The sequence below is a fragment of the Zeugodacus cucurbitae genome, chromosome 6 (genome assembly GCF_028554725.1).
Source record: "Zeugodacus cucurbitae isolate PBARC_wt_2022May chromosome 6, idZeuCucr1.2, whole genome shotgun sequence".
NCBI classification, from domain to species: domain Eukaryota; kingdom Metazoa; phylum Arthropoda; class Insecta; order Diptera; family Tephritidae; genus Zeugodacus; species Zeugodacus cucurbitae.
In genome coordinates, this window is record NC_071671.1 from 17169871 (window position 1) to 17186078 (window position 16208).

General features: G+C 35.6%; 2 protein-coding genes across 4 annotated transcripts in view; both read right to left on the reverse strand.

Annotated features, from left to right (window-relative positions):
• Nucleotides 1-589: 589 nt before the first annotated feature.
• LOC105220630 (protein toll-like) lies at nucleotides 590-3964 on the reverse strand. Of its 2 annotated transcripts, none has more exons than XM_054234480.1 (2): nucleotides 915-3964; nucleotides 590-729 (listed from the first exon to the last, which is right to left on the reverse strand). In XM_054234480.1, the coding sequence occupies exons 1-2, from the start codon at nucleotides 3443-3445 to the stop codon at nucleotides 618-620; spliced, it is 2643 nt and encodes an 880-aa protein (XP_054090455.1). In that variant the 5' UTR covers nucleotides 3446-3964; the 3' UTR covers nucleotides 590-617. The 2 variants fall into 2 exon arrangements, with proteins under 2 accessions (XP_054090455.1, XP_054090456.1); XM_054234481.1 differs by having other exon boundaries at nucleotides 899-3964.
• Nucleotides 3965-9577: 5613 nt separating this feature from the next.
• LOC105213262 (pleckstrin homology domain-containing family G member 4B) overlaps nucleotides 9578-16208 on the reverse strand; it is a 38912-nt gene continuing 32281 nt past the window's right edge. For both annotated transcript variants that reach the window (XM_011185963.3, XM_011185962.3), the window contains 4 exons: nucleotides 11389-11475; nucleotides 10490-10594; nucleotides 10287-10418; nucleotides 9578-10223 (listed from right to left, as the gene is read on the reverse strand). In XM_011185963.3, coding sequence (XP_011184265.2) covers nucleotides 9792-10223; nucleotides 10287-10418; nucleotides 10490-10594; nucleotides 11389-11475 — 756 coding nt within the window. In that variant the 3' untranslated portion in view covers nucleotides 9578-9791. The remainder of the gene's footprint in view (nucleotides 10224-10286; nucleotides 10419-10489; nucleotides 10595-11388; nucleotides 11476-16208) is intronic.

A 16208-nucleotide genomic window follows, 5' to 3' on the forward strand; every position in this document is an offset into this window, starting at 1 on the left:
ACTGGCAAGACTATTCTATATATTATATTTAAAACTATTAATAAGAGGACTTGAGATCCAGAAATTATAAAAATCAATGACAACCCATGAATTCGGAAACACCTTTGACCTTTAAAAAACGAATGAGTTCTATTCCATGTTCGATACATTTAGTAAGATAATTAAGTAAATCTGAGATCTCTACAGCGGTCATAATATCCACTTCTGCGCTATAACATCCAGCCATCAAAGATCTATTTTAATTTATGTAGAAATACAAGAAACAAGCATAAACAACAGCTAAATTATACGGGATTCATCAATTCTTATAATATCAGAACACAACTTAGTGCCACGGCTCTAAATACCAGTAAATATCTGAGATGTCCTAATGAATGCATTAAACTATAAATGTTGTGAAATAACTTCACATCCACAAGATTCGTATATTAAATCTCAATATCACAAAATACAAATCGTTCTTTTTTCTATATCCCACATATTTACCTGATGTAATGTGCCCTTGTGCTAAAAACCCAATATACGGTTTTTCAAACTTCCGTTGGTTTTTGTACTGTATATATCGCTCAATATGAACATACCGCAACAATTCGTTACTTATTTACTCAAATGTTTATTTAAATGCTATATATTTCTTCATAAAATTTACAATAAAGTTGATTATATAAATTATAAGAATACAAATGTATTGTATACAGATGAGTCCACGGTTTGACCAAGTTTCTCTTCCTGTTCATAGTGGCCACATAAGTTCATAGCGTGGTAGTTGAAAATAATAGAAAAGTTTGATTAATTATTGATACTTTCTGTTTCACAGAAGAGGTGATGTTTATTTCAAGCATCTACACCACCATACTTATTTCGACAATTAATTGGAATGCAAATTATTCAACTCAACTTGTCCCATAACATACATTCGTCCATTTACTTCCAGCATATCGGTATTCCGTTCTCTATCCGCCGATTTATGTGGCATGGCATAGCGTAATTTTTCCCAAAATCTGGGATCTTCACAATCCAGGTATGTGTTCATCTGCAAATATGCCCTCAATTCCTTATCCAATAACTCGCTGTTCGTAATTTCACCGTATTTCACAAGAATTAAGCGCGTACGACTTTCATTCAATGAGTTCTGATGCGCTGTGCGAAACTCCATGCGCGCCCAATCCGATTCGATGAAGTGCTGTGACAGCACTATGATCGTACGACGCGACTGATCGACCGATTCGATAATCTGTTCCGGTATATAGGCACCCGGCAGCCAGTTACGCTCGTGTGTGCAAATGAGAAATGGTGGATCTTCGCACTCTTCAAGTCGCGGCAGTAGGGTATGGTTGACAAAATGAGCATCTTGATGGGCATACGATATGAAAGCATCGAATTTTTTATTCTTATCCAATTCTGATTCATGTATACAACAAGTCAATATATTGTGAGCATGTAACCAGACTTTCACTTCCAAATTATATTTATAAAATAATGCGACAAGCAGAAGAGAAATAATAATGACTAATGCTGTGGTTATGATACTTGCGGTCAAATACGGCGAACGTTCAACAGCTTGGCACAAGTCGTCCACATTTGCGGTGAGCAGTGTAACATTCTTTAGATTATCACAGTGTAGCAGTTCGACATCGGGTATCCGTAACCTTTGTGCGCGTACGGTGTACAATAAATGCTGCTCAGCACAATCGCACCTCCAAGCATTCTCACTCAGATACAAAGACTGTAGTTTGTCACTGTCATTGAGAAGTCCGCGTAACAAGTCAGCGCTTAAAGTTTTTAGGCGATTACTACGTAGATCTAAAATTGTTAAATTGGTGGGCAGTTGGAAGATGCTGACATTTGTGATTCGATTATACGAGGCGTTGAGTTGCGTAACGTTGGCATAGCCGAAGGTGGTGTTTGGCGGCAAAACAGTCAGTTGATTAACACTAGTATCGAGTATTGAACTCGTGCGATTAACTTGTTCGGGGCGTGGCAGCTTGTCGATAACGTCGAGGTGTCTACCGTTGCAATTGATGGTCAGCAAGTCGGATTGTGTGTAACAGTCGCAGTTTGTGGGACAAAATATCGGTTGCCAAGCGCACAGCTCATCGCGTCGTAACTGTGCGACATCCATTAGTAGTTCATTTGACGTCTGCTTACACTGTAAATCAGGAAAAAGCGCGCGATAATTGGAATTGTAAATCCACGCTAAGCTGCAATCACACACGATGGGATTGCCGGTCATTTTGATTTCGCTTAAATCGTCAGTTGTATTTGGTAAATTTTTTAAGGTGTATATGCTTTTAATGGAATTGTGCGCTAAGTTTAGGATAAAATCGCGTTTAATGCCGACTTTACTGAAGCGTTCCATATCAAACTCGTACAGACGATTGTGTCTCAAATCGATTACCTTCAAATTGAGCTTTTGGTTTCCTGTGTAATTTTTAAGTTGCAACATGCTGTTGTGATCGAGATATTGCTCTAAATCAAGAGGTATATCGTCATTGAAATTTGTTGACAATCTGCCCCAAAAAATATTTTGCAGCTTGTTCATGTTTAAGTCTAGCCAATGCAGGTAATGTAACGGCCTTAAAGTTGCCATAAGATTTTCGGTGTGGTGCAAACGATTGCCATTCAGTTTCAACTGCCATAGAAAAACTGTTTCTTTGAAGAGTTCTGGCGGTAGATGGGTCAATAAATTGCAACTAAGATCCAGTATTATAAGTTTACGCTGTTTTGCAAATAGTTTCGGTGGCAATTGACTAATTTTATTGCTGCTCAAATTGAGGCAATTTAATTGAGTAAGTGGTTCAAAGAGATTTGCGTCCAACACTGGCATATTGCTTCCGACTAAGTCCAGCCGCCGAATCTCGGTAAAGTTTCTAAAATATTCCCTCGTCAAGTCGCGCTTATTCATTGTACTTTGTACATAAAGCGGAAGAACTTTCGTTTCTGAATCTATAAAATCGAATTCAAATGGTGTAAAGTCAATGTCCTCTGTGGATTTTACAATGATTTGTAGTTGAAGAAGGTTTTGAAATCTCAATTCAATATCGGCAACTGCAATTCGCGAATTGTAGATCAGCGTTAGTTTATTCGCTTCATTTATGTCTATTACTTGTTGTTCGTTATTATTTTCCGTATAGATATTGTTGCAATTCAACTCTTCCAAATAACTTGAATTGTGCAGCAAATTGATACTTAGTTTTGTGTCTTTTGGACAGACCACTAACAATTGGTGCCCTTTTGAATCTAAGCTAACGTAAAGATCACCTAGTTCGTCGTTAACTTTACATTCGATAATGTAATAACAGTAACAGTTGATTCCTGTATACGAAGGGCAATACTCACTCTCATACGATTCGGGTTCGGTAAAATTCAATTCGGCAGCGAGCACAGACACCACTTGGTTGTTTAAGATTATACCACTTAGTATATAGGCGAGTATTATATACATATTTAATAGTTTTAGTTTAATTAAGTTTGATATTTAATCTTCCTCCACACGAAATAGACCTTTAGGATCAGCAACCGAACGAAATACTAAATAATAAGTTGTAAAGTATGGGAGTTTAACACATTTAAAACATTCTTTAATGTCTTATCATGGAAAGTATTTGTGAAAACCGCAAACACTAATATGCAGACTTGTTGTTGCTGGGCTCTTTATAAAATTTATATTTCATATCTCAGTCTTTTTTATTATTTTTATTTTAAGGCAATATTTAATAAATGTATAAAATTATTTTTGAGTAATCGATAGTATATCGATAATAAATTTTAAACAATCGCTCATATATCGATAGGCAAATCGAAAATTGTTCGACATTGAAATTTATGCAAACAATAACAAAGGCCAAAACTGAATTTGCTTCTTTGAATTTATCAACTGATTCTAGTTAATTTGGGTGCGCTTTCATGATATAGCTTTTTTATACCCTCCACTTATGACCTCCAATTATGACCGTCTGTCAGTTTTTTCCAATTTTTTTTTTTTTTCATCTAAATTTTTTATTTGCTGTTATAGTTATTGCCAAAACAAAATTCTCACAAAGCATTAAAAATATAATATATAAATATAATTCTAGTTAAGGAATGTAAAGCTTCTTTTAAGATACAATCTGGAATGAACAGCCGGATCAGAGTCTCTTTGCAAGTTCCAACAGTAGTCTGCCATCATATGTGTATCCCACCTTGCCTGGTACCGATTCTCCATAATTTTGATATCTTGGTGAAACCTTTCTCCTTGTTCTTCGCTTAAATTACCCAAATTTTCAGGAAATCGGTCCAAGTGACTGTGCAAAGAATGAATTTTAATACTCATGTTGCAGCCAAGGTCTCTGAACTTATCCAGCATATTCTCCACTAATTGAACATAAGCTATATTATTTCCCAAGAAATTTTTTATAACTGCCCACGCATTTCGTACAGTTTCATACATTGACTTATCAAAATCGTTTTCATTCATAAACTGCCTTATTTGGGGACCGTCAAAAACTCCTGCTCTAATCTTATCTCTACTTAGATCCAGCAAAATGCAAATATATGCAAAACATTCCCCATCGCGATTCAGAGCCTTAACAAACTGCTTCATGAGTCCTAATTTGATGTGCAACGGTGGTAGGACGATCTTATCACGTGGAACTAAAACTTCATTTACAATATTTTTATCGCCAACAATCATTTTTTCTCTCATAGGCCAGTATTTTTGTCGCCAATGTTGTTGCTTGGATCTGCTATCCCAGAGACACAAAAAGCAAGGTCATTATACACATTACCATTGTGCAAAAATACGCACTTCAAACTCCTCTTGGAACTGTCCACGAAGAGACGCCAATCGCTGGGTAGATACTGGGATAACCCCATTTCCCCCCCCCCCATTTCCTGCATAAGGCCTTTTATATTATTACAAAACACCAGATTGCCTTCCTGAGTAAAAAATGTTAAAAAAGCTGTATCCCTGGTACGGTAATATGTTATTTTTGTTCCACGTTCTAACAATTTCTTATCATTTAACCCCGGAGCTAACCCTTCAGACGCTTCTTTTGATAAGGCCAAATCTCGAATTTTGTTATTCAACTCGCATTGATTAGAACGTTGAGGAATAGTTTATGTGTCTTCGAAAACACTGTCGCAATCACTTAGATCATTAGTGGCATTATGTTCAAACTCCGAATGGGAACATCTTCGGAATGGGGAATTGGACGGCGTGCCGACGGTTTATCGGAATACTGCCATTTATTTTGATTTTTCGTATTAATACCAGCAATACTCACTAAACAGAACTCGTCCAAATGATTTCTGGACTCTCTCTAAACCATCGGCACACCAAACTTTAGCCTATTTCGTTTTCCTTGAGTCCACTGTCGCAAATTTACACAGCAAGTATTGCACACAATGTGTGGAGCTCAGCTGTTATCTTGGTCACCAAGATCAACTCCAAAGTAATCTAAATACGATTTTTTAACAAATTCCGAAAAATTCTGTATTCTCCACAAACCGTCTTCTATTGAAAGTCATTTCTATTTAGATCAACACTTTTTAATAAACTTTGCCAACTGCAATAAACCACTTCTTACAAGCAACTAACTTCCGATATACAATTGAAGCGCAATAAGAAAATATAACGTTCTCAATAATATTATACAAATAAAATACCAATTAAAATAAAAATAATCAGCTAGCACCTACACAAAAAATAATATTTTCGGAAACCTCTTGTACCTAGTTTTATATACCATCCAGTAACTGAGTTACTAAGTTAAATTAACCGAATTCAAATTTTTTTGGAGAAATTTTTTTTTATGTCATAAGTTAAGTGGAGGGTATAAAAAATCTATATCATGAAAACTAGAGCTAATAGAGACAACATGATTACATATTTGAATTCAGCGCGCCCAAATTAACTAGAATCGGTTGATAAATTTAAAGAAGCAAATTTTTTTTTAATTTTGTCGGGCTGTGTAATATATCGATAATGCAGTGTTATCGAATGGCATATTCCTGTATGACTGTATGTGTGTTAATATGTATCATCACAATTATTGTGTATAGTAGTTCTTCTTTTCTTTCTTGGTCACAGCTCGTTAATTTTATGCCATATTCCAAAGATTACTTTTGTCCATGTGTTGCACCTTGCTCATCCTCATATGCATTGCAGCAAATATTTTGCTCATTCTCTCATTTTTGCCGCAATTTGCAGTAAGCACAGATTTAGTTTTATTCATATTATATTAAATTTTTTTTGGCAAAGCACTGACCGGAAAATCAGCGCAACGCACAGCACTACCGGTCCGAGACGTGCTCTGTCAAACAGATTTTATGATTAGAGGCGGTCTATCATAGTAAAGACAGTTGCAAAGATGTCTTTGTTGCTTGCGAAAATTGGTAATATGGGCACAGTGTGCCAAGGAACAAATTTGGTATATTCGTGTTTTCAATAAGGAATCAGACCATTTATCCAGACTTCATATAATATGGATCTATCTTGAGTGCTAAGGTATACACTAAGAACGATCAAGATCAAAGAAAATATACTATAAGATTGACGGACGGGCGGAGAGACCGAATGGTGGATGGATGGACCGGAAGACTGAACGACGATATTTCGAAAAGATTAACGAACGGGTGGAGAAACCAAAGGACAGCAGAATGGATAGGCAAACAACGAGAGGGGGACTAACGAAAATATTGACGGACGAGCAGACATACTGAAAGAAAATTGGATTGAGAGGGAAGCTGATGGACGCACTATCAAAAATTGACAAACGGACGGAGGGACAGATTGGAGGATGGATGAATAGGGAGACTGAAAGACAAAATATCAAAAATATTGACGGACGGGTGGTGAGACTAACGGATGGATGGGCAGACCAAAGGACGGAGTATCGAAAATATTGACGAACAGACGGAGAGACCGAAGGACAGTTGGATGGATGGGCAGACCAAAAGAGGGACTGACGAAAATATTGACGAACGGACAGACTGAAAGAAAGATGGATTGATGGGCAGGCTCTATCGAAAAGATTGACGAACAGACGGAGAGTCTGGAAGATGGATGAATTGATGAATTGATGGGCTGGTTGAAGGACGCACTATAGAAAAGATTGACAAACGGATGGAGAGACCGATTGGAGGATGGATGGATGGGGAGACTAATGGACGAAATATCGAAAAAATTTACGAACGGATGAAAGACAGATGGATGGCAGGCTAAGGGACTCACTATTGAAAAGAATGATGAACGAACGGACAGACTGAAAGGCGAATGGGTGGATGGGCAGAGCAAAGGAGGGACTAACGAAGTTATTGACGGACACAGACGTCCGGAAATCAATACGTTAGTACATTCATTTAAGGAAAGTAACTTCGAAACCCAAAAACTTAAATGGAAAATAAATAAATTTTTAAACAAATTAAAGGTTTACTGAGAATATCAGCGCACAAACCCACTGTCGCCTCCAAGGATGTTTACTTTGCCTTTAGACTATTCGCAAAGAAAATTTATGCACAAAATTTGCGCATTTTGCATATGTTCGGATGACAAAAAGTACACACACATACATATGTATATACATGCATACAATCTCCTATAAGGATGCGCACTCATATAAGCTTAAGATCCTTTGCACACACAAGCTACCAGCAACTGATGATGATACATAGTCAAACAAAACCGGCAACAAAATAAACAAAGCAGTGCACAAAGGCAATGAAAGCGCTGCAAAAGCAAAGAGGAGATGAAACAAGAAAAATAACAATAAGCAACAATAGCAACAATAAACTGTTTGGCTTTTGCATTTGTAGTGGCCACATATACCTCAGATTCATACATGCAGACATACAAAGGACTCCTGCAGGGCGCGGCAAGCAAATGAGTCCAAACAGCGGTCGGTCGGCATTCGGCTGGGGGAGCGGAAGGGGCGGGGTGTGGTGTGCAGTGCGCACGAATGAACAACGAAAAAGGCAATTTATCATAAATATTTGTCAAGGCTGGCGGCCAGCAATATAAAGACAAAATAAAATAACAACAATAAATATAGCAGTGATGGTGTAGAGTGCGGGAGGTGTGGTGTGCTGCGCTGATGATGACCGCAGTGGGAGGATGGGCATTAAGTTGCAAGTTGCATGCTTGAAGAAATCACTGCCTCTACTGTTGGCAACACAGTTATTTTACGGCTCAGCGCACACAAGCTGCAGTGCTTTCAATATTCTGCTGGCTTGCAGTTGTTTGTTGTTTCTTTTAGTTTATTTTTAGTCAGAATTTTTGTAATTGTTGCCAGCGAGGAACTGCTGCTGGCGCTTAATGCCTCTGGGATGGGTTGGGTAGAGTTGGCGTCCAGTCGCGCATAATGATGCATGTCCTCAATGCGCTCGGCTGACAAATGCATGCCGCACATACACTCATACAGAGTTGTAGTAATTCAAAAACTTGCAAATAATACATGTGTTAACAAAAAATTAACATATAAATAATATTTTCGCGGAGCAAAGAAAAAAATGTGGATAATAAAATTCATGAATTATTTTAATTTGTGGCTAACAAGCTGTGAAGTGAATGGAGGTTTTTTTGTCGTAAAAATTCCAAAGGTTTTATGAAATTATAACAGTATGATATGTTAAGTAGTAGTATAAGAATCATCGTAGAAATTCTAAAAAAATATCAAATACCAGAGTGTTTTAGCACTTCTTAAAAGCTCACAATTCGTTGCTGGTTCGTGAATTGTTGACCAAAAACAATTATTTAATGATGCCGCAGTCTTCATATTCGTCAGTTATGACTCCTATTGTGACTTTTTTCTTCTTTCCAAAAATAAAGAGAACCTTAAAGATTGATCGTTTCAGAAGTTTACTAGAATTTGCTGAAAGAGCCAAAGGCTATTCCTAAAATCGGGTTTGAGAAGAGTTTCGACGATTAAAATAATTTTGAAGGCAAAAATAAGTACAATTTTAATGTAAACGAATGAATAATTTTTTTTTTCAAAAAACAAAAATTCCTGTTATTTTTTAACACACCTGGTATATTATGATCTCCATTCGATATAAAATTTTCCAAAAATCGGAAGGTTTTAATACGAGTCTAGAGGGAGCACCTTACTTTCTATCCCAAACAGTACCCAATTGGTAAGTAAAAGTTATTGAGAGCTTCTGTCGTATCGCTATTTTGAAAATCCACCGATAATATCATAATAAAATGTACTTGATGCCTAAAAGTATACTTCGGCTCAATTTTACTATAGATGTGAGAGAGAAGACTTATTTTATCACATAAAATTCATTGAGCACCACTAGATCATTTCGCGTTCTGGGCTATGCAATTGATATACTATATTATTTCTCAGAAGTCTTATACTCTGAATGTCAAACATGATCAAAAAGAATTTTTGTTCAAGGAACACACATAAGAAATCGAAATTCCATTTATATATACCCTTAAAAGGATTTGTAAAACTAAATACTAGGGTTGCCATTAACTCGATTTTTATATCTTGTTTCCAAGTAGTTTAGTTTTCATAATGTGCTACCAAGTTGTAAGGCTTTCAATTAAGAAAGTACGAAAACAAATTTATTTACGAAATAAATGAACAAATTTCGGTTTTACAAAACTATATATTAATTGCATTAATAAAACTCTTACACAATATAAAGTTCGCGGCAATTTTTGTTTCATAAACAAACTAAAACTATAGTTTCATAGCGTAAAAACTTATTGTAAACAGATGAATATCATAAATTAACCCGCTTATTTGAGTTCTGGACCCGCCCTTAATGATTATGATTTAAAATCAAGTTACTACCAAAAACTAATACAAATAATTCCATATCAGCCAAATGGCCGCACCAACGCCGAGCACCAAATCCATTGGCAGCACGAATTTCCCCCGCATCGACGACTCCACGCGATCGATTTCGATGATTTTGCGCGCACAGCGCAACCACTGTGTCACCGCGCACGCCTCGGGCGCCGTAAATTCATACTCCTCCTTGGCGCCATCTGCCGTTACGGCGCCGCTTGAACGCTGCAGTACCGTTATACTCTTGCTGCCATTCAACTGTAACTCCAACGTCGACCATTCGTAATGATGACGATAGGCGAGACGGCGCTTACGCACTTCGGTACAGATAAGACAGCGATCGAAGAGGAACACTTTGGCGGCATATTTCTTGCGCGAACGATGATGATAAGCGTCGAACTCGGTGGCGCGTCGAAAGTAGCCCTGCTCCGTTAAATTGAGCTGCAAGAATGGATAATTGGATATAAAGCATGATTGCGGTTCAAAATTTTTGCACAAACTGACCTCGGTTAACTCGTCTATCGCTGGCACATCTTCCGCCTGATTGACTACATCAAGTAGACGGCGCATGCGTGTCTCCAGCTTGCATACAGATACCAGCACTGGCTTACAGCTTATGCCGCTTTTGTAGAATTCCTGTTGGGATATGGAAATTGAGAATATTCCTTTAGTTTTGTGTTGATGAATTGTGGTTCATTGCTACTTACAGATATGAATTGCTGCAACAACAATGGATATCTGGTCAGTCTTTGTATGGGCTGTACAAGGAAGCTGTCGATGCCCAATTTGTCGTTTATTTCATTTTGCACATTCTGCAGAGAGAAGTAGATTTAATGTTTTTTATTATTTGTGAAACTTTAAAAAGAGAAAAATTGTTATTTTGAAATTATAATCAATATGGACTAGTTCACTTCAATATATGCTAGCGTGGATACGATGAGCTGGAATATTCTAGTTTAGAGAAATAAAACGTAGTAAATTTTATTAATTACCTTTCCATATTCAATCTAAAATCACCTTCTAATCTTCTGATACTCAATACAACTGAACTCAAGTCAAGTCAAGTCAGATATGTACTTTCTCAGGCAGTTCACTTTAGTGCCTTAACTACTGCCTGTTATAACTATTAAAGTAAAGCTGGTATAAATATTTACAAAGAAAAATAAGATAACCTCGAATCTAACGGCGACGTAAGTCTCTTGCTAGCAAGCTATAGGACATCATCACCAGTTTATCGATTTTTCACGATCGATTAAATATATCCTCATCGGCATGACTAATTGGTAGGGGTCTCTCTTTTAAAAGCGGATACTTTAACTCATATGCCGAGAGAGGTTGATTTTTTTATATTTTCGGACATTCCATTTGAAGTTACGCACTCAAGACTCTTGGTTATGAATGGAATGAAGAATCAGATATAATTCTGAAAATTTTTTAGATATGAATGAGCTTAAGACGCCTCAACAAAGAGTCCTTCTTATACACCAATGAGTGTAGGAGTGAGGAATAAAAATCTTAAAACCAAAAGAATTTTCCTATATTTTCTATTCTGCGCTAATGTCAAGAAAACACTTAACCATTATAATTTATATAAATCACAATTTACCTGCAAAAAAGCGCGTTGCTCCTGTCTCAACTGCATCGATGTCTTTTTATTCATCATAAATATCACATAGCAATAAAATTCATTTTTCTGCAATGAAAAAATAGAAAGCTTGAGTGAGTATATATACTATATATGTACATATATTATGCATTTAAATAAATACTTCTTTCTAATAAAATATGCAATATGCATCCGTAGCGATAACAAGGGGTATTACCCGTGGAATTGTGTGTATTGTTTGGATTTCAGTGTGAAGTCCGAGTCAACATACAATTCTTAAGCCTTCTTACATGTTTGTTTAACGCATGCATTTGCTATATACATATATCTTTGTGATATCTATATACTACATACATTTCTATTACGGAATTACCCCATATGCTCGATAATATAAGTAGGTCTGAACTCATACATATTCATGGCAATTTGTTATATACTTTGTTATACAACTTTGCTTCCACCGTTTTTTTTTTATTATAAATTTTAGTAGGCTTTTTTGTATAAAAACGGTTACAAAAATGTTATTCAAAATATTGGCCGTCGCTTTTTTGACCATTCTTTGTGGCAGCATGCGTTTTTCATGCAAATGTCGAGAATTCGGTTCAAAAAGTGACATTTTCAGTTGAGAATAAGTTTGGGATGCAAACAGACCTCTACAAATATTTTGTTGGGTTACTGTTGACACAAATGTCCAAGATCGCTATGAAACGATTTAATCGTTTTAATCGACCAGTTCTTGACCCCAGAGACATCTATTTCTATAAAAAATAGTTTTCTTTTTTAAACGATATTATATTAATAATCTTATTCAAGCAATATAAACTGATTTTCGGTGCGTACTTCACTGATGCATTTACCGAAGAAAACCGTTAAATTGTGTCTTATTTAAATGCTGGAAGGTATTCCAAAAGCATAATCAAAACTAAGGCTTTAGTGTTCAATTAGTGCTTAATTGACAATAAATTAATATGAAAATTTTATTTCAAAATTTGAATGCTTCTACGATACATATATGTATGTAACGTTTTTTTATTATTTATTTATATAAAAGTATTCCCAATCAAAACCGATACCTTTTGAAAAATTGTCAAATACTAATTATTTAAGTTAAAATGCGTTCGTTTGAATACCAAATAATTTATTGTTGATTTTCCACAAATCCTAATGTTGCCAACTGTAGAATACTAATTTATACACTTAAATTGCGTCTTTATAAACACCAAATGTGTTGACTCAATATACAACTTAATTGCCTCGGCTAATTGATTGGTTTAAATTTGGTCTCCTTCGCAGTTCGACGCCAGTTGGAGATCCCAAGTGTAACCAGGTCGCTCTCCACCTGGTCCCTCCAACGGAGTGGAGGCCTTCCCCTTCCTCGGCTTTCTCCGGCGGCCCCTGCATCGAACACTTTCAGGGCTGGAGTGTTTTCGTCCATTCGGACAACATGACCTAGCCAACGTAGCCGCTGTCTTTTTCTTCGCTGAACTATGTCAATGTCGTCGTATAACTCGTACAGCTCATCGTTCCATCGTCTGCGGTATTCGCCGTTGCCAATGTTCTGAGGACCATAAATCTTGCGCAAAATTTTCCTCTCGAAAACTCCTAGTGTCGTCTCATCTGATGTTGACATCGTCCAAGCTTCTGCACCGTAAAGCAGGACGGGAATGATAAGCGACTTGTAGAGCTTGATTTTGGTTCGTCGAGAGAGGACTTTACTGTTCAATTGCCTACTCAGTCCAAAGTAGCACCTGTTGGCAAGAGTGATTCTGCGCTGGATTTCGAGGCTGACATTGTTCATGTTGTTGATGCTGGTTCCCAGGTATACGAAATTATCTACGACCTCGAAGTTATGACTGTCAACAGTGACGTGGGAGCCAAGACGCGAATGCGCCGACTGTTTGCTTGATGACAGGAGATGATATCAATATTATCGGCGTACGCCAGGAGCTGTACACTCTTGTAGAAGATTGTACCTTCTCGGTTTAGCTCTGCAGCTCTTATAATTTTTTCCAGCATAAGGTTAAAGAAGTCGCACGATAGTGAGTCACCTGGTCTGAAACCTCTTATATTAACATAGTACTTTTAAATCAATCGCTTTTGGCGAGATTAAATGAAAAAAGACATTCATGTTTAAAAAAATTTGACATTTCAAACTTTATTCTTAAAACCGTCTAAGGGTTTCAATTCTAAAAGGATTTTGTGCCAATAAAATTGACACCATACATTTCGTTTATCTCTTGATCACTTCTCCTATCATTCCAACAATATTTATATTATTAAAATTTGTAAACATCATTATTTACTCGTATTGCATTCAATTTGGACATTGACCTACTACAACGCGCATACAGAATTCACTTCATTCAAACAAATTTTGACTTGACTGCACGCTGCTCGTAAACAAAAATCGGTGTATAAATAATTTATAATATATAAAAGACAAACACATGGCAAGGCCAGCACAATTTGCGATTGCTAAATACTATATAAATATTTACTGGAGCTACGAGTGCGAAATATATTTACACATACACATATAGAAACAAAACCGAAACGTGTCAAATGAGGGTTTCAAACGAAAAGCGAAAATTTTGTTTAAAATAATTTGATTTATAAATTGGATGACAGAGATTTTAAAACTTTAAACGTAAATACTTGTGCTGGCAGGTATTAAGTAATTCTGGGAAATGCATGCTTACATTACGTTATTTTTAGGGAACGTAAGTGATTCGAAGTATAGAAAACTTTTATGGAAAGACATGGTAGATTTTTCAAAACGTTAACCTTTTTGAGGCAGCGGACACTGGGTGACGTAGAACCAAGTATTTTAAATCAATTGGTATTATATAATAAGCACCCTCTTCTGTTCATTCTTATCTTTCGATATATTTATCAAAAAAAAAACTAAAACTATCGACTATGTTATCGAAATGATAACGATGTTATTTGAGTTAAACAAACTATCTAATGCCCAGTACTTCACCTGTGAACTCCGAGTACTTTTAGTACCTCGATTATGAAAATAGTCGTATTGTATCGATTATTAAAATAATCGTCTTTTGTTTATCGTTACTGTCGAGTAATAGTTGATTTGATGATTTTTTTCAATCGCAATGGACAGAGTGATTTTCTTTAATTAATATTTTCGTATAATCTCGTTTATTAAAACAATCAAATTATGCTATTATAAAATGCGCATATCGATAACAAGTACTCCAAAGACGAATAAATCAAATTTACAGTTTTGGGTAGGCTTTTTGTGGTCTTAGTGCTTTTGTGGTCGTCAAACTAATCATTAGCTGCATTAAAATTCTAAAGCGACCATGAATTCAGAAGGCGCCAAGTCTGCAAATGGAAATAAATTTGTATTTTTTTCTTTTTTTAACTATTTTATGTTATGTTATAACATGCTTTTTGTTGACATATCAAAGCTAATTTGCGCATAATAATTTTACTTAACCATAAGTAACAAAATATACGCATTTAATTTTTTTTTCATATGTGGTTTAACCGCAAAAATATTGTGAAATTGATGTTTGATTAATATTCCAGGCACAACAACACATGTGTTTGCGTACATAAATATTTCAAAACATTAGCATTGCTTTATTTTGCTCCACTTCAGCCCACACCATATGCGGAATTATAAGTAGTGTCAAAATGCGAAGTGGAATAAACTCAATGAAATAATTACAACTCATTTGTAGGCAAAAAAAGAACGACAAACGAGTGTTTGGAAAAGCCGAAACCCGCGAAAATAGGAGCTGTCAATATGAGGTGTCTTCACCTGCGACCAAAAAAATACAATAATTCCGTAGCAATTCTTATGCAAATTCAACACGCGGTATTTGAAGTTTATTTATTAACATTGAGTGTATTTTGACTTGAGCAATTTTATTATTTTTTTTTTTATTCAATTCAATCAACTTTTTATAAAAATAACATATCTATATTATTCATTATTTTGACATGCGACCCTGTTCGATTAATGTCACGCAACTGTCACAATCGTGATGAGATGATATATAATTGTTTTTTTTTTATAAAATAAAATTAATTAAAAAAATTCAAGGGTAGTTTAAAATTACTTAAGTGGAATTGATGCCAATACACAAATGCACAAAGAATTGATTTCTCATACAAACTCTCTTTGACTAATTGCCCATTATCACTTAATTGACCAGGCAATCCTGTAAAGACCGCTGCAACTAATCAAATCATTTAAAATTATTTTTTCTTTTTTAAAATATGTGTTACTGTTAGTGTCCGACTTATACCCAATTTTTGGCCTTTAGGATAATTAAAAAAATTCGATTCTTAATGGTTCTCAATTTACTATGGTAAATGGTATAGTCAATAAAAAAATAACTGACACTTAAACGAAAAGTGACGGTTATTGTAGTGGTATAAAAATATTTCAAAAATATATAAAAAAAAATAGAAGTATTTCTAATTGTACTGTGTTGAAAGTTCATTTTCGGTTTTAAAATCGTGTTTTCTTTAAGTTTAACTATCAATTGTAATTGAGTAAGCTAAATAGATTATAATCATTTACTTGATTAAAATAAGTAATTAAAAATTATTTAAGCACAATTTAGTCTAAATTAAGATAAAATTCAATCAACAAGATACAGTTATCCCCGCTGCCCCCCGTTTATATGCCTTTCCCGCATAAGTGAAAATATTTTGGGCATCGTTATTTTATCTCTAAATTTGCATATAAAATTCCCCGCTTAAGAGCATCCGCTTAAGTGCCGTTCCCGCTTAAATGCCTGTAACATTTAAGCCACAAATATTTTTTTTGCAATTTTCCTCTTTTA